This window comes from Gambusia affinis, linkage group LG21, assembly GCF_019740435.1.
Source record: "Gambusia affinis linkage group LG21, SWU_Gaff_1.0, whole genome shotgun sequence".
Lineage (NCBI taxonomy): Eukaryota > Metazoa > Chordata > Actinopteri > Cyprinodontiformes > Poeciliidae > Gambusia > Gambusia affinis.
The window spans coordinates 11,113,161-11,139,687 of record NC_057888.1 but is presented as its reverse complement, the minus strand read 5'-3'; the positions used below and the strand labels follow the sequence as shown (position 1 = coordinate 11,139,687).

The 26,527-nt window shown below is 38.4% G+C and overlaps 1 protein-coding gene across 11 annotated transcripts in view; it reads right to left on the bottom strand.

The window, feature by feature from the left end:
- atp8a2 (ATPase phospholipid transporting 8A2) overlaps window positions 1-26,527 on the bottom strand; it is a 60,625-nt gene that overhangs the window by 14,961 nt on the left and 19,137 nt on the right. For 10 of the 11 annotated variants that reach the window (XM_044105580.1, XM_044105582.1, XM_044105584.1 and 7 more), the window contains 19 exons: window positions 26,070-26,143; window positions 25,585-25,654; window positions 24,760-24,887; window positions 24,335-24,446; window positions 23,641-23,809; window positions 23,408-23,535; window positions 22,844-22,921; window positions 22,678-22,766; window positions 22,378-22,422; window positions 22,143-22,218; window positions 21,852-22,040; window positions 21,059-21,108; window positions 20,909-20,978; window positions 20,748-20,832; window positions 19,761-19,900; window positions 17,692-17,830; window positions 15,612-15,676; window positions 6,371-6,543; window positions 275-458 (listed from right to left, as the gene is read on the bottom strand). In XM_044105580.1, coding sequence (XP_043961515.1) covers window positions 275-458; window positions 6,371-6,543; window positions 15,612-15,676; window positions 17,692-17,830; window positions 19,761-19,900; window positions 20,748-20,832; window positions 20,909-20,978; window positions 21,059-21,108; window positions 21,852-22,040; window positions 22,143-22,218; window positions 22,378-22,422; window positions 22,678-22,766; window positions 22,844-22,921; window positions 23,408-23,535; window positions 23,641-23,809; window positions 24,335-24,446; window positions 24,760-24,887; window positions 25,585-25,654; window positions 26,070-26,143 — 2,064 coding nt within the window. The remainder of the gene's footprint in view (window positions 1-274; window positions 459-6,370; window positions 6,544-15,611; window positions 15,677-17,691; window positions 17,831-19,760; window positions 19,901-20,747; window positions 20,833-20,908; window positions 20,979-21,058; window positions 21,109-21,851; window positions 22,041-22,142; window positions 22,219-22,377; window positions 22,423-22,677; window positions 22,767-22,843; window positions 22,922-23,407; window positions 23,536-23,640; window positions 23,810-24,334; window positions 24,447-24,759; window positions 24,888-25,584; window positions 25,655-26,069; window positions 26,144-26,527) is intronic. The other variant, XM_044105583.1, reaches the window with a different exon arrangement.

Below are 26,527 nucleotides of genomic sequence, written 5' to 3'. Positions count from 1 at the left end.
TAAATGTTGAGACATGACTGCTGTGAGAGAGAACTTAGAATGATAACAGGAAGGCTTAACAGAGAACAGGAAAAGGGCTCAATTTAACCCATTCCAGTTTTCAACCTCTGACACAGGACTAAACACATTTGTAGTTTTGTTGGCCTTTTGGAAATCTCAAAGTTAAAGTAAAGGTCTATAATCTCTAAAAAATGCATGTGGAGACATTTGGAATTATGTTCTTAAATCTACTTGCATTATGCTCTTTAAAAAGAAACCAGAAATCTGCTCCCACCTGTGCGATAGAGTAGTCTGAGGAGTTGGTGGCCTGCATGCCCTCGTTGCCGCTGATTCCCACCCCAACATGAGCCGTCTGAATCATGCCCACATCGTTCGCTCCGTCACCTATCGCCAGAGTGATGGCTTTCACGTGCTTTTTCACCATGTCCACAATCTCAGACTTCTGCAGCGGCGACACTCTGTAGGAAGTAGATGGGAGATTTTCTAGTTAATATTAGAATATTAATGGATGCAGCTGCCTGAACTGGGGATTAAATCGGAAGGTAAATGTATTTTAAAAGAAAGTAGAAATTGAATCGGTCATTAATGCCAACAAAGCCAGCAAAGATGGGAGAGGCAATTTCTGAGAAGTTGCTGGAAACACACCACAGTTACCAGAAGCTTTAAGCAATTGCTCACTTCTCTGCTAAACAGATTTGGTGACAGACATCCTTGATGTGTGTTTATAACTGCATGCATCTTGAGCGGGGTGTGTTTAGGGAGCTTCCAGAGGTACTCCACCCTCTTGACCCGTATCACTGACACTCAGCCTATAACCGGTTCTGTTTCTTCACTGACAAAAGAAGACGGCAGGAGTCTCAATTACAGGTGGTTCCCTGAAGGACGCTGAGGGAGGATGGCAAGGTGTTGCGCTGCATTTACTGAGCCACCGAGAAGACGACTTATGGTTACTGAAGGGTTTCTGTGGATGGATGGCACAAAATACTTATAGTCCTACATATTATTGCTTTATGTTTGGCTTTCACTTAGAAACTCAATGTAACTGGTTTCTAATTAATGTCAAGGCTCATTGAGTTTTTGACACCATCTTGCAAAAGCACTAATGGCACTTCTATGATTTGAATTGTTTCACATTACTACAATTTTGTGACCAGCACAAAAAAATAGGACAGAGTAATATATTCCATCTGCTCTTTCCATCACTCCACCCCCCCTTTAGTTTCCTTGTATCTGCTGAAGGCAGATAGAAGCATGATGGCGGCATCGTGCTGCTTCTATGCAGCATGATGCCGCCACTATCGTGGATCACAAAGAAAACAGATTGTGCCAAACTATAAATGCAGCTTCTTGTTTATTTTTTACAAATCGTTTTTTTTGGTTTTTTTTTTTGCAATCTTTTCACATAAGGCCAGAATTTTGGAGTGCATGAGTAAACATTATATCAGCAGATTGTTCAACCCGAGCTGTTAATCTTTACAGCTCCTCCAGAAACACTTCTCAGCTGGGATCAAGGCTCCCTTATCCATTTAGGAGAGTCATGATTTGCAAGGTTAACTGATGTGCCACATACCCTTTCCATTTTAGAATGATGGCTTGAAAAATGCTTTGTTAAGAGATTTCCTGATGTGATCCCAAGAAGTGGATCTATCCATTTTTCAAATTGTAAAAAAAAGTTTAGATCAATAATTCTCTACTCATGATAAAGTTTCAAATTTCTTCAGCTTCCTTCCAGAAACAAAGTACAACTTGTGTATGCAAGAAACAATCGTGGGCCACACACAGTGTTTGCATTCTCAGAAGTTGCGCCCTGGAGTGAATTTGTCCTTAAGAGTGTGTAAAAAGCCCTCTATCGGTTTCCAGTTACTTGCAGCCAAGCTCTTAAGAGAGTTTCATCATGTACTACCTGAAAAATGTACAGTGAAAACAGATAGGTCTCATAGGAGGAAACATGGCAGCAACGTGATACAAGCACTGGGATTAGAGATGAAGTACAAAGGAAGTAAAGCACTTGTAATTGTAGAAGCTTTTGTTGAGCATCGAGCAGATAGATTCTCCATATTTTTTATTTTTGCATGAGCTTTGTTAAAATATTGAACAGATTCAGACATATATTACAGGCCTCCATAGCAGATACTATAGAGCTTTCAGTTCTATAACTTATATTAAGCTACAGTTTGATACCAAATGTATATGCTCTATTTTCCTGATTATATTAAAAATTCCTGCAATCTTTCTGAGAAAAAAATCATAACGAGTGAAGACGACTGGGACTTTTATGGGTTCTGATCATTCAGTTCTTTCACCATTTCTTGCTTTTGAGGTTTGTGCTCAGTTTTTTGGGATACAATTCTGAACCATCTTTCACAGGACGCCCACTTACTCACATTGGGGACATTTTGTAAGCGAAATGACCGACAGTTTTATCGGTTGATGCAAAAAAATCCTAATGTTGTAACACAAAAAAAGGCACCATTTTAATTGTTTTTGGTGCTTATAGTAAACAGCAAATAAGACAGTTAAATAACTTTAACTACAAATGATTTAGTCTTTACTCTCTCACTGACAGTCTTGCATCAACTGATCGGTAACTGCAAGAAGGTGTGACAAAAATGCAGAAAGAAAAGATAAATTATTGATGCAGAAAGATGTTGCATCAATGGAAGTTTGTTTTTCAAGATTCATTTGAAAAACAATCTTTCTCAAATGCATTTTTACTTGCGGAGCAATAAAAGAGTGAAACGCTTTACCATTAACACTTAAAAGGGCTAACACTTGGTAAAAAGGTCCCTTATGCATTGTTTTTTTATTATTAATGGAACTTGACTAAATGTTTCAATTGTTGACTGTGTGTTCTATGACTTTGTATTATTGTGTTTTTATGATGCAAAGCACTTTGAAATGCTTTGTTGCTGAAATGTGCTATACAAATCAAATTTGACAAATTGACATTTGTCCATCTGTCCACCTCTGTGCTACTGACAACTGCTTGTTTTCTTGGCTGAATTTCTTAAAGAAAAATCAGAATCAGCTAAAGCTTGTATCGACGACTTAAACTGGAGATTGGAAATCGGCAGCAGTTCTTTGATGGGTCAAACTCTAGTAGTAACAAGCAGTTACCTTCCTCTCAGTCATGAATGACTAACATGGATGAATGACAAATAGCATTAGTTAAGCTACAATATTTTCTTGGGAGACAAAGTCTCTCTGAAAGCCACTATTAAAAAGAAAGAAGTGTAATTCCTGGAGGCCAGGTTAAAGCAATCCCCTTCCATGTTTGCAAGTCCTGTGATAACGACATTACAAAATTAGATTATAGCCAGCTGCATGAGGCGTCACATGGTCAGGGAACAAAATGAGATGATTTTTATGACTAAATTAAATTACAGGCATACTGTACGATGATCCCCTGTCCTCAGAAAGGACTTAAATGAAGCCCACGGGCTACAAAGAATCAATTTGGACCATTCTTCAGATGAGCTAAATAATCAGCTCCAAGTGGTTTTCTTGTACTCATGAAATCATGTGCAAAAGTTTGCTGTTCCAATAACATGAACCTCTTATATCCCACATCACCCAATCACCACAGGAGAGTAGCAGGAACTAAACCTCAGCTGCTTCACTTCTGAGGCCATTAAGGAAGGATGGGATCTAACTCTGCTCTCCGCTTTTCCTGTTTCTGCATCTGAAGTGCGCGCTCCTGCATCTCTTGGCCTCTGACCACAAATCTCTATTCATCTCCTCCTCTAGCTTCCCTCTAAACACGGCCAACAGAGTCTGGGATTGTGTAAAGTGGAGCTGGGAAGATGAAAGGCTCTCGAAAGCTCTTCACGGTGGAACTGAGCAGAAAATAAGCAGCCGCTAAGTCCTCCTATAAACAAACGCACAGTGAAGTCAGGAACCCAAGCGTACCGAGCACACTCGACCCAACGGCCCCCTGAGAGCGAGCGAGACACACACATTAACCCATTCCCCCACTTTGATTCATCCTACAACTCTGTGAGAACAGAGTTTGATAGAAGATCACAACTCATCTCGCAGAAAATTTTAGTGAAATTCAAATCTAGGTCTCATCATATGCATAAATACCTCCTCACTAGAGAAATCTCCAAAAATCCTGGTTCCCTGTTGAGGAGATGGGGTCTCCCTAAGGATGCATGATAAGTCCAAGCAAACAGTTCTGTTTCATTGAGCGACCGTTTTTTTTTTATGCAAGTTTATCTGATTGCTGGATTTTAAATTTAGCTTCACATCATCTAACCATCGACGGTAATTTTGATAATAGGCTTCTTGTTGTTTGGCAGATTCCTTAGTGATTAAAAATATCTTCTGTATGCAATTTGGACTAATTTGTCTTTGATCAAACACAACAGCAAAGCTACAAGATAAAACCATCAACCAAATGTCACCATAATCAGATTGTTTTAAAGTAAATACAGTCATATTTTGATATCTTGTGTATTAGAAGATATAGCCAAGCTAAAATGAAATGCTTTCCTAAGTTAAAACAGCATATAGTTTGCTTGCTTCAATAGAACCAATGATGGAAGAATGTACAATTAAAGTTACAATCCCAGTTTTGGAAGTTTGCAAACTCAAAATCAAAAGATGGCTACTGTTACAGATTACTGTTCAGTCAGGAAAAAAATTTTAAAATAAGTTACATTTTATAAGAAGTGTATTTTGCTCTGGTGGTATAAATGTGTGTATTTCAGAACAGACAGCTGCTATAGAAAGTTTAAAGTCTTGTAGACCATTAACTCAAAACTCATGCAATTATTTATGATCGACAGATTTTTTCTTTTTTTTTTCTTTGCCAATGTGGAAATCATTTTGGAAGAAAAGTATTTTAATATCGGTTTGGTAGTAGTGTCATTTGTGCCTGTGTAAAAGCCAGTGTTAGCACTGCAGCACAGGTAGTTCTTAAGGGAAGTTAAAAAATCTGGAGTTTAAAAATCCTCAAAGATGTATTTGAACTGTGACCTCTGTGGAGTGAAATACACCTGTGCATGAGGGAATCATGAGGATGCTGCTTTATTGCTAGAGGTAAAAAGCAAATATTAGTTTTCATAGCCTGCACAAGGCTTTGAAAATATTCAACCAAGACAATTGCTAATTGTATTTGTGAAGGGATCTTTCTTGGTGCAAATTACATATGGGAATTTTTTGGTTGTTGTTTTAATTAGATCAAGGTACTCTTGACCTCTGCAGAAGAGAAGAAGAGTGGACAAAGGAGGAAAAAAAAGAGAAGTTGGAGGCTGTTTGTAAGGCCTGTGAGACCAGAGTCCGGATATGGGTTGGATACAGAAGAGAGCCTCTTTTACGTCCCCCCTGATTACAAACACACACAGAAATGCATTCAGGGAGACATGGACAAATGGAAACTCTTAAAATTCAACTGGTTCCGACGGCAACATGACCAAAAGAAGGAACGTGCAGTTTGCTTTATGAACTAGATACACTTAGAAATCAGGTGTGATGTCAAATGACAGCATCCATTATAGGGACATGAGCAGTGAGTTACTGATGACATTTCAATACAGGAACATGACACGACTTTCACTGTCCTCATTCACTTTCGCTCAGGCTCACACAAAGAATCAAGTGATGTGGTGTAATTCAGTCGGTCTTTGTCATAACACATAAAATTGCCATTTTACCTCCAGACTATAGGGAAACCTTTGCTGTTGAATTTCGTCAGCCATAAAACATTAACCTTTGAGAGTTGACTTGATAGTAACTTGAAATTGTTGTTCTTTTTTTATGAATGTATAAAAGTAAATACAGTACAGACCAAAGGTTTGGACACACCTTCTCATTAAATTCAATTAGAAGGTGTGTCCAAACTTTTGGTCTGTACTGTATAATATTTACTATAAATATAATATTTACTATAAATGTGCAATGTTAGTTTAAGAAAATTAAGATTTTTCTTTAGCCATAAATGTGTTTATTTCATGTTTTGTCTTGTACATTTTTATTACAGTAAACCTTCTAGCATGGCATCATAAAATCAAAGATTTAAAATACTAACGTTGTGGAAAGCAGAAACTAGATGTTAACTGGGTTTGTAAAAGAGGATGAAACCAATGATTTTGTAAAATAATAATAAAAAAAGGCAAGGGAACTCCCAAACAAACACATTCAATAAGTGAAATTTTAACCTGAATTTTCATTTGAAAGAATGGATTTGCACTGCTTACCTTTTTGTTATTTTAATGCAATAAAACAGATTTTTAAAACCATTTTTCTTCACTGTTTGAGAAAAATCCCATTCAGTGATTTGCTTTCAATCCTTCTTGACGTGTTTACATCAACATAAAAAGGTTTTGTATGATAAATGCACAATAAATGACAAATTATTCCTCCCTACCGGCAACAGATTACAGCTTTGCAGGACAGCGCCAAGTCGAGGAAGGCCTGGCGGAGATCGAAGGACAGAGCGTATTTGAGAGTTTGGCCATCGATGATCAGTGCAAGTTCATTTTCTTTTCTCAGAGAGTCGCCCAGGGAGGAACAGTGGGTGGTGAGGGTGGCACGAGTGGCCTGCAGGAAGACAAATGCAGAGAGGAAAAAAATGCAAATTATAATTTTTAACATTACCAAGATCTCATCATAAGTCAGAAGAAAACAGATGCAAACCTTAATAAGATTACACCAGGAAATGCTGTTGGCATTAAAATGATAAAACTCTTACCATGAATCTAAATCTTGCCACAAAAACTCTTTGTAATCTAAATCTGATTAACAATGTTTCCTCCTTTCCTGCAATGAGGCAGCGGATGTTTCCAACCACCACGTTTCTCTTTTCCATGTTTTCTTATGCAGACACTGTTGTCTTACAAAGTGATGAAAATGCAAATCACGCACATCAAAACACACAAGCTGGTTTGCTGAAAGGTCAAAGCCACCAGCAGGTAAATGGAATCCATGTGTGCTTGGTTGCACGGTCGGCTTTCATCTGGGGAAACAATTTGCTTCCGTGTACCCCGAAAACAATTAAAAATGCCAATATAAAGTTCACAGTTGTTCCTGGCATCCCAATACAATGTGCAGATGCTGCCAGGTCCTGAGGGTACGTTTAATCGGTCCATAAAAATCCCGAATCCTTCCTTTAAGCGCTGCAGCACATGACAGCAAGAGAAAAAACAAGCAAAAAACGGAACGGAAGTTTAAAAAAAATGAGCTGAACCGGTGTAGATGGGTGAAATCTCGCCTTCACAAGTAGCAAAAATAGGTACCGGTGCATGCGTGTCGGCGTGCGTGCATGTGTGTGTGGGGGCGGGGGTTGTGCGTGAATGCCAGGTTGCCTACAGCGCAGACGTTTGGGGCTGTTTTGATTGAGATCTTGATAATGGAGGAACAGGGATTAACAGAGAAAACAAACATCCAGCGGAGGTTTAATGAACTCCATGTGGGGAAGCAGACAAGCTACAAGCCTGACCACCACACACACGCACACACACACAAACCCGCAGGCACACCTGAATTAGTTATATCCACTGACTCAAATCCTTATTTACTTTGGAAGTCCCTTGGACTTCAAACGGACTTTACTTGATTAAAGGGAGACTAAGATTTAAAAGATAAATTCGGGTTAAAATAATTCAAATATTACCAGTCAAGCAGACAGAACAAGGGGGTTTGATCCAATAAAAATGTTTGTTACATCAGCAAAAAACCTGGCAACCTAACCAGTTTAGTTTTTTGAGCACATGAGAACATTTAAAATGCATGTTCTCTCTAAAAACAATTGTTTATGACAGCACAAACAAAAATAATTAGTGAACAGTGCCTTGCAAAAGAGGTTATTCCCGCTGAATTGGATTCATTCATTTCATTTGTTCTTAAATGAAATGCAGCATATTGCCTTCAGAAGCTTCCCACTTAGTAAAGAGAGTGCATCAGTGTCTGCTATATAGATATAAATATCAATATAGCAGTTCTATGAAGGGGTCAAAAACTTGTTCGGACATTATTGAACAATTCTGCACAGCTGAAATCTGAGCTCTTTGGAAGAGTAGCAAGAAGACGTTAAGTGTTTAAAGGCGGACATACAAAGTCAGTTTTGCAGTTTCCCAGGACAAAACATAACTGAACTTTTTGGTTTACAAGAAAAAAGGTTGCATGGAGCAGAAAACAATGATGACAAAGAAAACAAAAAATTACAGCTCTGCACTAGGTACTGTCGTGGTATGGGGATGGTTTTCTTCAACAAAGTAGCTGGTCAGAGTTGATGATAAGATAGATGAAATTTGAATAAAACATTCACCTCTCAGCAGGACAGCAACAGTAAAGAGAAAATTCAGAGCTACATTGGATTGGATCAAAGCACATTCATGTGCCTAGTCAAAGTCCAGACTTAATTACAAAATCGGTGTCGGTGATTTTTAGGTTTTAATTTTGCTTTAAGAAGGTGCACAAATGTTTTTTCTTGGTTTTACAAAGTATTAACTCAGGCAAGTTGAACATACAAATACGGCAAACTTTTAGGATTTTTGTATTTAGTTTTACAACCATGCATCTTTTCCTTCCACTTTAAAATGGTTTTATTTGTGTTAGTCTGTCAAATAAAATCTTTAAAAAAAAATACACTGAAGTTTGTTGTTGCAACACCTTTAAAAAAACTAAAAACATCTCAAGACATTAAACAACAAACATTAGTACAACATCAAATATTAAAGAAACCAGCAACCCACAGAGAGGTGACCCTCCTCCCACATGGCATGCAAAAGACATGAATGTATCCAACGCAACCATATGAACAAAGCAGCTGCTCTTCTTCCTGCCAAATAGCGATGTACACGTGCATCCCCTCCCTCCGCAAACTCACGCAGACACACACACACACACACACACAGGTCCCTTCTCTTCCCTAAAAAATTCCTCCCTCTTGTTTTCTCAGCCCGGGGGCTGTGTGTTTTTCCTTTGAATGCCGGAATTCCTGTTTGCCTTCACCTTTTTGCCCAAAACAAGGAAGAGGAAAACAAAAACATAATGAAAGGATTAAAGGTTGTCAGAGTTCTGAGACTCAAAACCTTGGTGCTGATGAGTATGTGTAGAGTCTGGGCTTTAGTTTTAAGGTCTTGCACACTTTTACACCTAAAGTTTGATCATGTTTAGCCATTAGTGAGTCCATCCCATCATATTTAATTCACTAATAAGTTGTGCTTTAAAGTATGATGGCTGATCTGAATCCAGACACAGGGGTGCAGAAATGGTCTCCTGTAACCGCCACTGGGCCCTAATGCTCCACTGTAACCTGTCACAGCAGGTTCAGACAAAGCTTGAGCGGCAGTTACGATAACCCAGGATAATAACCAGGATAAACCTGTGGAGAGCTACGGGGATTTAAAGTGTAACTTCAGTTTGAACAATGGTTGGCTTTTGCAACCACACACCAAGTCCCGACCAACCCGACAAGAAAACCGTCTAAACATAAAGAATAGCTCACAATGGTCCATTACGGTCTGTTACCACTTAAACAGAAACCCTGACGCAAGAAAGAGAAAAGGTCTCCGTCTTTCTCACGCCAAATTACCTTCTATTTCTGAAAACTATGTTAGGGAGAGAAAAAAAAAAAAGTCTTATTTTTTAATTGCAACAATAACAACATGACTGATCTCATTACTAGACGTTTCGGCTTCCAAACTAAATGTTTATGTTTCGTATGCATCTGGTCTGGACGCAAGCGGAGAGTCTCAGGACCACAGACACAAACTCTGAGGCACAACTAGCAGACAGCATTCACAGGCCAGACGGCATGGACATTTTTTCAGGTTTATATCTGGGTCAGAAACTGGGTGGTGTATGGAGGCAAGCTGACGAGTCCCAGGTCACACTGTTACTTCATTTTAAAAGAAAAGGACAATAAAATTAAAACAACCAACCCAAACCTATTTAATTAACAGGATCTTTTCCTTTTTTTTCAAACCACATAAAGGATACAACTCTACGCAACATTTAAATGTTCATTTCTGAAGCAACCTTCCATTATTTAATCCATAGGGTTTAAAATGATACCGGTCTATCTACACTTTGCAGATAGCTACAACGCTTCTAGGAAGGCTTTCTACAAGAATTAGGAGTGTGTTCATGGGAATTTTCTTCCAGAAGTGCATTTATGAGATGAGAAGTCTCACTGCTGTTGTACTAGTTCATCCCAGAAAAGTATTGGAGGTAAGGACTCACACAAGACCTGCAACTTTCTCACCTCCTAAGGCAGGGGTGCCCAAGTCCAGTCCTCAAGAGCTACCATCCTGTAATTTTAAGATGCATCCATGCTTCCGCACACATGAATCAAATCAATGGCTCACTACCAGGCCTCTGAAGAGCTTAAAGATGCTGATCAGGCAAACCTTAAACAAGATTTTGTTCAACATAATGTTTTCTGCTTGCAGGTTGATTTCCAGAGTACATGATAAAGACCTGTCAACAACTTTATCTCTGAGCTTTCTACTGATTTCATAACTTAGTCTTTCTGATGTTTGCTAATGCTCTACTTCACAGAAGACTCAAGACTTCTGAAAGCTACAATGGATTCTATTTATGGGTATCAGTGTAAAAGGGGGGTGGAAAGAAATGCACACCATTACGTTTCAGATTTGTGACTATAAAAATAATGTGGAAAACTAATCTTCAGAACTTTTTTCCACTACATTAAAACTTGAGTGTTGCACACACAAAATTTTTTTTAAAAAAAAAATCATAAAATACATTGAAGCTTGTGCCTGTAACAGGACAAAGTGAGCAAAGGTTCAAAGGGTTTGGAAACTTTTGCAAGGCCATGTATCGGTGAGCTGGTACAGAGACATGTGGAAAGACAGATAGACTGGTGACCAGACAAGCCTTGAAAAATACTACAGAGTGGGGGGGAAAAAGGCGGGTAAGGACACGCTCATTTTAGCAGTGCAGATTCTGTCACCAGTGAGATGCAATATACCGTTTAATTATCAGACGATGCATCTGTGCAAACAACCCACATCCTCTGCAGCCGGGGTCACACAGGAGGACTTCAGCTGTGAGAACAGCAGCAGTTACAAGCTGGAGCACACACTGCAAAGCTTTGTGTGTGTGTGTGTGCGCGCACATAAAGAAGATGAATGGGCAGAAGAAAGGCGGTGTTTGTTTAAGGGTTGTACTGCGGGCAGCGTGACGAGCGCCTGGCAATTGTGGGAAAGTTTGATGGGACGTTTGTTCTACACGTTTATCATGCTGATCAGGAGGACCCAGTGCCACTTGGTCTTGGGTAAACAGTGGGTGAAGGTAAGCAGAGATGGGTGTGCTTCTGATATTTTAAGTTTTAAACAACTTCAAGAGGAGCAGAGCAAAGATTTGTGCAGGTCTGTGTGTGGCAGTTGATCTGAAGGTGACAGGTGGCGCATGTCACGGCGAGTGCTCGCAAACCATTTACCCAGGAGGCATTGGTCTCAGGGTTTGTTTTGGTGAGGAGGAGCACCAAAAGGAGATCGTGTTACCGCTCATTCATCGCCGTAAAATGGGCTGGTAAAAAACCCCACACTCTACCTTTTCCCGGATTGTCCAGCTCATGGACGGAGCCAAATAAACAGTCCCCACAGCTTTATTCACAAACCCACTCCTGTGTCTCCAAAAAAGATAAACACACATATACTTTCCTGTTTTCTGCTCTTGAGTCTACCTTTTCCTGCCACAAAGCAGCCAGGGTGTGTGGTCGCTTCCTGAGCATAAAGAGCATGCTGACAGATGTGGAGGTAGCGGCGTGAGGAGGACGTACAGGAGGAGGATCACACAACAGACAGCACACTGAATAATGTCGGCTATAAATAATGTTTTGGATGCCATGCGTAAAATGTGTTTTTCCATCAATACATTTCACCACAGTGATGAACTTCTACTAGGCAAGACAAAAGCAAGAAAAATTTGGAATCTCAAGTTGATGATATTCTTGCCTATGTTGCTACTACAATAGGCTAAATAAAAAAATAAAAAAAGTCTTCTCATATTATAAATGCAAATAAAACATTAGAAATTATCCTTCAAACGGTAAGATTTTAGAAATTAGTTGTTTTTCTTTCATGTTCTTATTTATATTTTTGCTGTTGAAAAATTTGAGGGATAAACACAGTAGAGGTGCGTAGAAAACACGCCTCACATTGTCACAGTATACGATGATCACAGAATTGGATAAAAAAAACAGTGACAAATCGTTTGTTTCTCTTTGCTGGTGAGTTTGTTTGCATTATTTCAAACTTTTAGTTCAAGTGAAAATGAAAAGTTAGATTCTTTATTTGGAATAAGTATATTTGTAAGTTCAATTCATTCCAATATCAATGGACTAGAATTAGAGTTGTGCCTTTGGTGGTATTCTTCAGATTTGACTTGATAGGGCTTAATGTATTTCATTATAAATTTATCTTAGGATAATCTAGAGGTGGACATAAATCTTAATCCCAAGATATATTGGCAAATCTCTTGCTTTGTTTGTTTGCAATAATGATTTGCCCAATCAACAGGAGAATATTTCCTTCTTCTGACTAGTTTTCACTTTAGCTTACTTTAACATAGCCTACTGAAGATATAGACAAATCTGGGAAGTCCAATTTAATTATGAAGGCAAAATCCATCCACAATAGAAGAAGAGCAGTGGGCTTCAGGCGGGCTCCTTAATCTTTTAAACAATAACAAAAAAAAAAAAAAACACTGACACACAAGTCCAAAACATCACCAGTGAAGCTACAGTGCCTGATACAAATGGGAGCAAAAGGTCAACCTCGAGGAGAGATTTTGATAAGCAGCTTCTGTTTTCACTCATGTGCAGGTTAGGCCTTCAAACAGGCCCACATGCGTACAGAAAGCGGACCTCGTGCGAGTTATTTTAAGTGAACGGCAGACAAGTGTTAAGCTGAGGATGGCATGGCTTTCATCTGCATCACGCACATCAAGAGCTCTCTGAAGTCATTCTGATAGACTGGAGGGATTAACACCACATGCATGTTTCTTCTGCTGCAGTTTAAAGCTACAATTTCTAAGAAATCTTTCCAGCTTCCTTAAGTCAAAACGTAAAAGATTAATGCAAAGTCCACTGAAAGCACATCGTTGAGGTTTTCTGAACCTCATCCGACTGTTCATCTCAAATTTCCTGCTACTCTGGGTAAAATCCATCAAAGAAAAAAACAAACGCCTCACCTTCTCAGTTCAATGAAACTTCCCACAGACTTCTGTTTATGCCGCCTCATCTGCAGACAGCACCATTTATCCTGCTTCATATGAAGTCACTCACGCATTCAGGATTTTTCTTCTTATGTATGAAAACATTTTTCTTTGCGAAAGATTAGAGTGTTTTCCCTGCGCACATGTACGCGCAAAACATACTTAGACCTTTTCTCATGAGCAGTCGGGCCAGTAATCTCTGTTGAAAGTGGCAAAAATAATGAACAGGAAAAAAAATATTTGCAATCCACCATCTATTTGAGTGAATTTGACCCCCTTCACATCAACTATTAACCACACAGCAAATGTCAAACTAATCACACATAGCAGACCTCTAGAGAAAAAAAAACAACAATAATTTGATTGATCAGATTAGAGCACTAACTGTGCTAGCTGTCACCCGTTTAGCATAAAGTGTAGGTCTAAAGCACCATATTTGCTCTAAACCTAAAATATGCACCCTGTCCAACACAATTTACTCAGCTTTTAAGTGGCCCTGCATGCCGTCTGGATTCACAATGTCTGGAAACCTCAGGGTTTTGCTTGGAGCATCACTTTGATAAAGTGAGAAATCTCACAAGTGCTCCATTATCTGTCACAATGAAAACATTTTAAAATGGTGGTGAGCACCAGTGTGAAGTTAAATGAGTAATCATGAAAGTTCATGTAAGTCTTTTTACATCGCTCTCAAATTAGGTCCCCTGTTAACCATATAAAGGGCTCACGCTGACCATGCGTCACAGTAATGCAATTATTCTAGCAGTCCAGGATGCCCACCAACCAAGGTGCTGAAGCAAGAAAATTACAAACCAAGCATAGACCTCCACTTTCTTTTAGCTTTATGGCACACTTTAGACCCACAAACTGATATTCATGCACATAATAATGCTTTAGTACAGGGAAAAAGCTGCAACCTCATTTTTTGACTAAACAACAACACAATATCCACAACAGGAAATTTACAAAAGCACATTACATATTTGAACGCAGTGACCCGATCATTGTACTTTGACTTTCAGAGACTTTCTGCTCTCATGCCCATTTCAAATAATCAGATGGATTCTATTGGACTAAATAAACTTTTACTTCAGCCAAAAATAAAAAAGCACAATTTACCAAACTGTTAAGATAATAATGGAAAATACTCATGAGTACACAATATAAGCATGTGTACTCTCAATTAAACAGCATTAACAGCAGCCTCTATAGCCAATATATTGCTTGATTTATTTTAGCCCATTTTTAACCCCAAAACAATTTATTATATGTAATTTTTTTTTTTCAAAGGGGGCAGTATTGCATATTTTCCAAGCACATGGTGCAATTTAGTTGTTATAAAATGGCTTTAAATAAACATAACTTTAAAAAAAATGAAATTGGGCCTCCTTCGCTTTCTCATACTCCACCTTTAAAACATTACCACAACAAATGGTGGTGATAGTGTTGTGCATTATGCCGTTTACAACTGCTTTATGGAAGTAGGCGGTGCTTTGTGAGAGCAACGGGAGATTCAAGAATTTTTCAAACATGCATGAAAGAATCGAGACGACACTCCCGGAATGTTTTTTGATGAGGGAACAACATCACATGAAGGAGAGTTCAAAACAAGTCGGTTTTACATATTACAGCCCCTTTAAAAGGATCTGAAAAACTAAACACTTGAACCACACTTTGGGAACCACTGCTTTACACTACTTTTACTTTATTACATGATTAAATTAGAGAGCACTAGATAAACTGGAATGTCCAACAACCACGCATTACTCTGGAAATGAGCAGCTTGTTTTCAACAGAGCTGTTTATGGACTATTCATTGTTGTAACCATTTGGCCATATAATGATTTTAGAGAGTCTGTTCAGCAGTTTGTTCCTTAATAGATTCAATAGTAAAAGCTCCTCAAGCAATGACTCGTTTGCTCCCAATGTGGATAGGATGACAGGCCTGTAGAACTGGAGCTGTACTTTTCTGCAGCAAACATCTTATTAAACAAAAGGCAAACAAGTGAGATTCTTAACCCCTGAGACATGAATGCAAGAAAAGCATAGGTTAAGTTAAGAAGGAAGATTTAATCTTAACAAGAAAAGCTCTTATACATGAATAGTAACCCTAAAAAAAGTGAACAATGTTCACACAGTGATCGGACAAAAAGTGTGATATTTTAGTGATCATCATCCATTTCACCAAAGGAGACATCAGAGACTTTAATTGTTTCCATCTGGAAACATACAGAGCCCCACCCACCAATCTGACTGCAAACCACACCCCAGTTCTCACGGTTACCTTATTAAAACACCCCACCGCAAAACTTCCTCCCCTGGGAGCATGAAAAAAAATAAAAAATCCCCCAGTGCTGTACAAAATGATGCAGGCACAGGAGGTGCCAGGAAGAAGAGGAGGAGGAAAAGGAGGAAGGTTTACTCACATCAAGAGAGTCCTCGTTGACAATGATGAGGGACATGCCATGTGTCACCAGGCGACAGGAGTAACCTGAGAAAACAATACACCAGAGGGGAGAGAGTGGAGGATGGGAGAGAGATTGGGTTTACTCAAATACAAAAAAGACCGTCACTCAAACCTGCTCAACGTCTGACCAAATGACAGCGTAATAATCTGATGTCACGGTAAAAAGAAAGTATACCATCTTGAAATTGTAGAATTTTATGTCGAGATGCACAGAAAAATCAGCGGTTGCCCCATTGCCAATTTCAAAATCAACAATCAAACCTTTTTCTGATCAGTGAATGTGGCATACTAAATGCTAAACAATCAGAAAACACAACCTGAAAGTTTTAGTCGTTTGCATCTCATGCAGGGGTTAATTTTTACATATAGATTGATTTTGTTTGCTTTTCTTAAGTCTGGTTTGATTTTTAAATCTCATGGTCTACTTAGGAACTCAGACATCAATCAATCAATTTTAAAAACATTTATCAATGAATTGGTGATTAAATGGTATCCACTCATATTTTGTTTTCAGGTTCTTTTATATTAGTGGACGATTGCCACCAGTTTGCTCTGTGACTCCAACAGTAACCAAGAAACTACATTCAGCTGGAGCACAAATATACCATCTTCCAATAATTTGTCGTTAAAAACCCTACAAACTGTAGTTAGTTTGTTGCAGTTTGTCACACCTTAAACTAAGGGGGATTTCTTTTTTTTTTTTTTTTAATCAAGAAAAACGGCTATGCTACAATCCTCCCAAGCATGTGTTTCTGCAGTCAGATTTAATGCCTCCAGCAGAAATATCTTCTGCTCCTTACTTTGAAACTTGCTTACAAATCTCTCTGGAGTAAATTCTATGAGAACAACGGTCACAATATTTTACCAGGCAGAGTTGCTACTTTGTTCCAAGAAAAAGCAAAGAAAAATATGCTAGCAGAGAAATCCTATCCCAGAGTGTATGGGTTATCTCTAAAGAGGAAGTTGTGCTGCGTTGGATTTGTCTCAGGAGTCAGAGGTAGAATTGATGTTCCACCCGAGATTTAAAAAAACTAAAATAAAATAATTTGAGCGCTGCCATTTGTTTGGCTGCTGACTTTACTTCATATAAGCGGATCACATTTCTGTGTCTAAACACAAAAAGAATCATGTCCACAAAACTGCAGGTGTACAACATGCACAATGCTACGTTTACTCTGTTCATTTGAATAATCAGAACAGATTTTGATGCACTTGATATGCATGGATGCCATATTGGATCCTAAACTCAAAACTGTTTGATAAGTGCAGACTTTCTTAATCGAAATATGTGTTTAATTTTAGTCAGGGAAGTCTTTTGAGTGCAAAGAGGACGCACATTTAAAGTGCAGGATTTAATCAGGAGGAGAATATGTTTGAATAAGGGGCACTAAATCGGAGCACCGAACCACTAAAGCAAAGCATTTGTGCAATAAAGATCGTTTTAACTTAGAGCAGCACAATAAAGTGAAATTAAGGAATCACACTTATAAACTGAAAACTTGTTTTTGTAAGAAAATTTTCTCATAAAGCTACAATCACAAAGCCAAAGTCGTAAATTAGAGTTTTTATTTTGCTCCAGGTCTGCCAGACCTTCCCAAAGTATTAGAAACTGGTTTAGAGCAATATTGATTTAGGTCTCCTTAAGGTTTTTAAAAGCAACTTGTCACTTTTTCAATCATATTCCGTTCACTATTTCACCATTTTTAGATAAATGTTTATTTTGTTAAAGCCAACAAATTCCGACCTTCACGGAAAAGGAAGATGTTCCTAAATTCAATACAGAAACTAATGTAACTAACTTTCAGATATTTTTTTTCCACCCTTGACAGATCTTCCTGGCCTCCACTTGTCCATTCATCAAATTTATTTAGCATGCACTCACTATGAGGTCAGACACGAGCACTAAAAAGGAAATCAGTGAAAAAAGATGTAAAAAAAAACAAAAAAAAAAAACAGAGCTACATGATTTTAAAAAGTCTGGCTTCTTGGAATGACTTTAGGTTTTTGCATCGTTTCTTTATTTAATTGTTTTCTCTCACCTATATTAATGGCTGTCTCTTGCTTGTCTCCTGTGAGCACCCAGATCTTGATCCCGGCCCTCATCAATGTGGCGATGGTGTCTGGGACGCCGGCCTGGAGGCGATCCTCTATGGCTGTGGCTCCAAGTAGCATTAAGTTCTGTTGGCAAAACGCACAGAGCCAGAGGTAATTCTAGGAAAATGAACCCGTAATGGCATAAAATAGAGAAAAAAAAAAGTTAACGAGGTTTTAAGAAATCATATTAGGACTGATTTCAGCCAGACATCAGGTCCCTGTAAATGTGAACGATTCTGACAATACAACACATGACTAATTTGAGGAGGAGAGCGATGCCAGACAGTTCAACTTTGAGTCGAGAAACCATCTAGCCAAGAGGTAACTCATTACCCTTTCCCATGCTAGCTTAAATTTGTTCAATGTTTAAATGCTTGTGTGCCCTCATTAGACACCCACACAGACACACAACTTAACACAACTGTGTTGTTGACTCCAGTTTTATGGGGCTTTTGGCACGCCAGTGCAGGTAATTGCCCTTGTGGTCTCCCAGTCAGAGGTTTCCTCCTCCTCCTACTTCCTCTTTTTTTTTTTCCTCCTCGCATACTTTTCTCACCTCAGCCCTTTCTGCCAAATCAGTTGGCTTTTAACCCTATTAGTTCAGCTCTCTGGTGAATCTCCTGTTTGGTTTTTAACAAAATAGTGTAGTCTATCAGGTAGACATGAAATGCACTGCTGCATTATAAAGCAAAACATACACGATGAAGAAATCAAAACACTTTCAAATTTGTTAATCTGTGCATTACATTAAAAGTGCAACAAATCAGTAGATCCACTCTGCCACCTGCTGGCAACCAAACTCCACAGTCCATAAATGCTTTGGCTTTATACGTCTTGTCTTACTGAAGGCGAAAACATTTCAACACAAAGTTCTTAAAATCTTTCTGCGTTTTCCCCAAATATTAAAATAAAATCTACACATTCAATGCCAAATTAGAGCCCTTTTAACATTTTGGATTGTTATAATCACAAACTTTAAAGTATTTTTAGTAGAATTTTTAATGTGATAGATCTGGGGTGGTCAACTCTAACTCGAGAGCCATTATTAACCTGGAACGTTTAGATGGATGCATCCCTCCTCCATTGTACCCGAGTCAAATTAATTCATGCCTCTGCAGAGCTGAATTATAGGCTGATGAGGGAATTTAACCATCTTCTTCAGGCGTGTTGGAGAGGGGACTCATCCAGAACCTACAGGATAATATCTTTTGAGCACTTGAGTTGGCCAAACTCTGTGACAGACCAACAATAAAAAAAAATTCTTTAGTTATGAAGAGGAAGAAATTCATACATAGCTGATTGTTTGCGCTCTACTCTGATGCCCCTAAATACAGCTGTACAATCAAGAAATGTGGACTTTTTGAAAGAGGAAAAGCATTTGCAGACAAGCAAAACTAGATGGATGGTGGCGGACAAATAGTCACACTAAAGTCACTCTGAATACATGGGTACAGTAAGACACAGTGGTGGCAGAGTCATGCTGTGGGAATTCTTTGCATCAGCAGGGACAGTGAAGCTGGCAAGAGCTGGTGCAAATATGAATGAAGCTAAAATGTACAACAATCCAGGAAGAAAACCTGATAAAACTAGGAGTGAGACTTTGATGCATTAATTTTTAAAGTTAACAACGTACATTTTCACATGCTAAAAAATGTTTGTTTTTTTTAAACATACAGAAAGTCCCAAGCCGGAACCTTTACTGTGTGTAAATCTGCTATCTCCCCAAAGCTGACTCTCTCAGCCCACTGAGGGTTAATTTTTGCATAAAAATAAGAAAAATAAAACAAAAAACGGACAGGATGCTGGAACAGACTATTGTTATGAGCAAGTTGTACAAAAAGGAGTTAGCATATTACTGAAGCTATTCAAGCCAAAAAAAAAAAAAAACATCTTAGTGCAAAACATGTTGCATCAAGCACAGATGTAGCCAAAATAATCCTTAAGCAGTTATAATACAAGATTTGCAGAACACTAGTGTGAGATTAACAACATTCAAGCACAAACTTATTAATACCTTTTCCAGTAGTTCGTAACACTCCTCTAGTTTCTGAGCGCGGTCTTTAAGTTCAGTGCTGACACGATTGTATTCTTTCAACCACTCCTGATAGGCGCCTTCCTCCAGGTCCACATAGGCAAAACAGAGCGTCCTCAGGCCTGAAGGAACAAAACAAGGAGAGGCTGATGAAAAATACACTAAGGGTAGATAAAACTGCTGTTATTTCCAGGTGAATTTGATAATACACTTGGTGTGTATTGGTGTGCATTCAAAAGCACAAAAACACAAAAGGAGAAACTAGGTTCAAATCTGATTTATGAGATGAGGGGGAAGATTTGGACTGAATAATTGGTTCAAAAGCTGTATTCCTGAATTTGTGCAATCATTGAAATTTACAGCAGGGACAGTTAATGCTCTTGTTTTCCAAAGGATTACTTTGACAACTGCTAGCAGAAAGGTACATATTAATAAATATTGAAAGATTTCACCAGCAACCTTTTACTTCACCTTGTCCGTTTGCCATTAAACCAGATTACTCTTCCTGAAAGCCAGCTGAAAGTCTCTGCAATTATTTTTACACCAGATTTAGAAGAAATCACATCTAATTCCAGCAAATCTTATCCAGAAAAAACACTTGTGCCAATACCATTGTCATGACCCCACATTTAAAAGGGAGGTGAAGGAGGTAGAGAAAATACTTGCTAAATCTTATTTACATTAAATTAATTACTAAAATATTCTCAATTCTACAAATTACATTTTAAAAGGTTACAATACGGTAAAAGATTTCTTGAATTAGAGCTGATGCAAGAATGAAAAAAAAAAAAAATGAAATTGTACAGATCTCTGGTAAATCATTACTAGAAAGGTTAAACAAGACTAGAGTCCTTTAGGACCTCTAAGCTCATTCTCCTGTTAAATGTTAGCTGATAGTACTGCAGTCTATTTTCTCAACTGAATGCAAATATGAAGACATCTGCTATTCTTTCAGTGGGCAAGTAATACCTTCAGTAGCAAACTGCTCCAGGTGAGCGACGGTTAGATCTTTATACTGAGATGCTTCCGTTAGTCGTTCAAAGATGACATTATCCTGAAAAAACAAATTTAAATTTCAACCTAAATCCAAGATTACTGACAGAATGACGACGTCAATCTGATGAACTCACAGCTCCTTTGCAGTAAAGCCGCAGCTTCCCAGTGGGCGTCCTGACCACCACGGACATACGCTTGCGATTACTGTGGAAGAGATGGGTGTAGTTTTAATGGAAAGTCACAACACAATCATTTGGATACAAGGATATTCCCAGGAGGATTACCTGGAGAACTCCAGTACGTTCAGAAGTTCATAGGTCATTTCCGTTCCTCTCTGAAACACAGAAAGCTTGTTATCACCTCAGTTGGTTTAATGGCAACTGAGGTGATGTTGGCCAAAAAGGGGATAAAAAATAAAAAAAATACAGTTGAGTTTAAGATTGTTGGTGAAACTGTCCATACTTGTAAAATCATTTAGACATTTCAAAAGCTGAATAAACTTTTTTTTTTAAATAAATATCTAAAAAGTGTAAATTTTTATTTACTCCATCCATCTATGAATTCCTACCAGATTTCCTGTCCGTCCTGAAAAAGCATTCCCAATGAATAATACTGACACTACCCTGATTCATGCTACGGATTAGCATTTCAATGGGACAAAAGGCTTCAGAAAATTTCCAGAAACTGCATGTGATTGAGGAACGGCATAAATGTATCTAACTTTACTCACATGAAATTTGTTTTAACTAAATAACATGTAATGCCAAGGATAAGTGAAATCCCTGCTAAGCAGTAATCTTTAGTATTCAAAATTTCAGGTCTGTTTCTGTTTAATCCCATAAAATTTGCAAGTAAAGTTTGCTAGCTTTGAAAATTCATAGAATTTTCTAACTCTAAATCGGATCTCGTGTTGCAGGGTAATATTCGGTGTTGGTTTTCTGCCACAAAACATTTTGCAAGTCGTCCAAAATGTCTAGTTTTTCCCTCATCCAGTGAGATTACCTTGCCATGTCCTGTACACAGCAAGTTATGAATTTCTAACTAAAATCCCAGCTCAGATTTACCACACAAGCTTACAGCATCAATGATGACCGAATGAGGGGTCCTGGCTGTGAAGACGAAGCCGAGTCCTTTGGCAGCTTTGACCAGCGCTCCTTCGTCCGGCGATGAGGCCTGGTAAATTATCTGGTCATCCTCCCTCTCCGGTACAACAGTGTGGCACACTGCCATCATGGTCAGGAACTCGCAAATCTGAGGTGATGTTGGCTAAAAACACGCAAAAGATTGGAAACCATAAGTACATTCACTGCAACCTTTTAATTTTGATTGAATCTAAAACACACAAAAAAAAACATTTAGGACACCTACATGATCCTTTTCAATGTTTTGAATGAGACTCGGGTCATCAAACTCTGTGGAGTTATGGCTGTTGGACGGCAGGTTGCTGAGAGTCAAAAACATGTTTCAGTTATTAGACAGAAACTAATGGGTTCATAAATTAAAAGGCATTGTTTAATGCTCCATTTAAAGCAAGCAGGCACACAGTTAATCATTTACTAAACGTGCAAAACAGAATTGTGAAGCTTGGATGGAAGTAACTCACCTGAAGTCCTCCATTGAACGATCACAGTCAAGATCAGGGAAGTGGCTGCAGTAATGAACGACGTTGAATCGTGAAGGGAATCAGGTCGAAAACAGGTGATTAGTTGATTAGTTTCTTTGATTAAACATGCAAAAGTACAATCAGCTCAGCCTTAATTGGGTTAGTCTGCTACATAATGTAGCGACTGAAACAGCAGAAGCGTGTTTAGCAGCATTCTGAGCTCATATTCTCTTATCAGGATCCTCGTTTTACAAGTAAACTCGGGATGTAAAAGAGGTGTTTAAATAAAGGATGACTGACCCATATGTGATTCCTGCAATGGTACACTTCTTAAAGTGCATGATGTTACAAGTGAGCGTTCCGGTCTTGTCAGAAAAGAGGTATTTCACCTGGAAGAGACAGAGATGGCTTAATGTATTGTGCCACTCTTAGTTCAGAAGCCAGTTGTTGAGGATGGGCAACTGACCTGGCCCAGTTCTTCATTGAGATTGGACGTTCGCGCCATGGCCGGCGTGTCTGTCTCCGAGTAGTACATCTCAACGTCCTGAGAAGATAATAATATAGCAGGAATATAAACAGGAGACTGCAACCTGCTGCTCCGAAGTGGCTCTTTAAAACTTTAGCTAAAAATGATACAGAATTAACAAATGTTTTTTGCAGCTATATTAACAAATGCAGGTTTTTAATCATTTTTAAGATTTTTTTCTTGCAATACTAGCACTGAATTTCCACAAAGAATGACACTAAAAGTACTGGTTATGTTTATTTCACTTAAATTTTAAATCCTAAAAACAAAAGTAATTGCTGGTTCTTTAAAAATGACAAAAGACTTCCTAAAGTAGATACTTCTCTAAAGAGTTGTCTTTTTTCAAAAGGTTTTGGGACATTTGCAGCTCTAAAGTTTTATTTGGTTGTCCTGAAAGCAAAATGTTCATGACCCCTGGTGGAGCAAATAAAATCCCACTAAATCACATTGAAGATTTTGATTTTAGCAGAGTTAATCGATTATAAAATAAAATATGATTCATACCCAGTTGATGAAGAGGGCTTGTATGAACTTCACCACCTCCAGGGTAACTAGCAGGCTGATGGGGATCAGGTTGTTGTAGAGGATGATGAACGTCAACAGATTGTATGCAAAGTTAAGAGAGATGTCACCTGGAGGGGGAAAAAAAATACCTCTAAAGCAAAGCATGTGCATTTCTGTGGTTTTTCATGCACTAGACCAAACAACTTGCAAGGCGAATATGCGTGTGCTCTCACCAGCCCGCGACAGATACCAGCAGGCCTCGTCTGTGTGTTCCCTATTCCAGATGGCGGCGCCCACCGAGCTCACCAGCGCCATGACCAGCAGGATGCCGAACAGGACCAGGATCTGCATGTTGGTCACCCGCTCCACGTTCGAGCGCTTCAGCGGCACCTTGGTGGAGTTCTGAAAAGGTGAAGAAACCAAAGGAGTAATAAAGTAACGTCTGAGGCAGAAAAATCCAGCTAAACTTCTCTGTTTACTATATAAATTAGTCATATCAAAATACTACGAAAGAAATGAAATGAAATTTTATTCGAACATGATACAAATATAAAAATAAAATAGTGCACAGTAACAAGAAGTGCATAAGAAAGAAGAGAATACAGATTTTTAGTTTCAGTTAACATATCATGCTCAAAATGGGGTAGGAAGAAGTGAGAACTTATAAACTCCTACCCCTAAACACTTGAGACTTTAGAGTCCTACTGTCATTAAAAAAATCAAAATCAAAGTGGCAGTCAGAAGTAACAGTTACTAATTAAAGTTACTAACTAAAAGAGATGGATGCATTAATAAAGAAATTTGTTAATTTTAAGTACAAGAGTAAATGAAAACTCCTTGTTAAAGTCTTTAATTATTGTGTCAATTTCTGTTCAATATAGAAACAATACGTTTCTTAGATTTTCAAAGCTCAGAGGTTTGAGCTACCTGCATTAGTTTAGAGTCATGGCCAGTGTAGACGACGATTCCCACGACCCACTGAGTGTTCCTGAGCTGGGCTCCACGCAGCAGCACCTGGTCTGGACCCAGAGGAGCTGGACTGAGGTAAAGCAAATGGAGATTTCGTCCATGAGTGGAAATTTATAGCATTTAGGAATTAACATTGGCTTCTTATATGGCTCTACTTTTCTAACGCCAGATGTTTGGATTCTCAGTATTTCAGTTCCCTTGAAGGATCCAAATTTCTAAATCTAAACAGCCATTCTTGCACAACTCGTTTCATGCACATTTTATTAATTTGCCATTTAAAAATGTCTTTAACCAGTTTTTTGTTTTTTATAAAAATACAAAAGAAAGAAATCATCCATAGCTTTTGGCAATACAACTTTTGCTAAATATTGTGTATGTCTCACTTCTGGTTCACCAGGCGCAGCGTGCCAGTGAAGTCATACAGGTGTCTGTTGGGGCCTTCGCACTCCAAATGACCTGACAACGCCATCAAGTCATCCAGGGTCTGAAAACCGGCTGTCAGGGGAAGACCCTGAATGTAAAGAAAAACCAAAGCAGCTGAAGACTTATAAACACGCAAAACAGAACAAGAGTCCAGAGAAATGAGGATGGGATGACTATGTAGAGTTTCTGGAAAAATAAAAATTTTCACATTCCTTGGTCTGTTTTAAATATGTACTTACAGAAGTAAGTGCAAGTATAAAAGATTTTTTCTATACAATCCAGATAGGAGACCCTACATATTTTCATTTCAAAAATCCATACTTTCTCCTGGACTGAAGCCATCAGTTGTCAGTCCTCATTGAACCAGAGATAGAAGAACAAATGGAAGGAAACACAGACCAGTGGATAGATAAATAAAGTTTTATGGATGAGTGAATAAATGGATTGGTGGATGAAAAAAGTAATAATGTTTGGAAATATTTTTCTACCACTATTCTTTTTCCAAACCGTTCCAGATCTGGAATTTTTTATATCAAACGTTTCCTGATTGTGTTCGAACTCTGTCAATGCATAAGGAAGCAATGGTTTCTTAAGCAGTTTATTCTAAAAAATCAGGAGGCAGATTTTCCCATTTGAGAAAATAAAGAGTGAGAAGAAAATTTTTTCAGTAGCTTTTTTCCTAAATCTAGAAAGCATTACATAAGCTACTTCAATATTGTAAACCTATAGTTAAATCTGTGCAGACCAAAACCCAAATAAATTCTGCTAAACACAGATTATTGTACCTGTCTGATCTTCAGGTTGGTTTCTCCGTCCAGGTTTGAGGTCTCGATGTAGCACATGGCTTGTGGCTCGCTGCAGAAATGGCAGCAAAGTAGATAAGTTGTTCACAATGAATTTAATTGGTTTGTTTAAAATTTAGTTAAAGTCATGTGGAATTGTTTAAATCATCTAACACCACCTCAGTCAGCAAAAAGTTAATTAAAACCCAATTAATCAATCAATCAATTAATTAAACTTTATTTGTATAGCACATTTCAGCAGCAAGGCATTTCAAAGTGCTTTACATCAAATCAAACACAAAAACACAATGCAACATAGAATCAACATCAAAAACACAACATCAAGTCAGATTCCGTCAATAAATTTGCAATTGATTGAATTAAGTAAAAAGGCATGCCAGTGTCACATTTAGAAAAACATTTTCTGACATTAATCAAACAATTTTCTAAGACACACACACACACACACGCAAAAAACTGAGTCTGACCTGGAGGACACTATAACCATGTCAGCTGGAAGATGCTGGCCATTGGTCACCTTCACTATGTCCCCTACTGCCACCTGGTGGCCAGAATGCAGAGGAGCGACAGGATGAGCGAAAGGAACAAGAGTTTGTGTGGGGGCATGGGTAGGTGAAAAGAGGGAAGAAAAAAAAGAAAGAGGGAGGTTAATCAGTGATTACAAAGAAAGCAGCCATCAGAGGGAAAAGACTTGTGATGAGATGACAGCAAGCACAGCAGTGCACCATGTTCTGGTCAGGTTGCAACAAATTCAGACTACAGAAACATCACAGCTTAAAAGAATGTGGCAACAAGAAAAGGAGAGGCAAGGTTCACAAAGCAAAGTTGTTACTTTTATTTAAATCAGTCAAGCATGGTGCAGCCATGCCAGTAACCATAATAAATAGTCAGCCATTTATTACAGGCAAGAAGCTTTGAAAAGAAC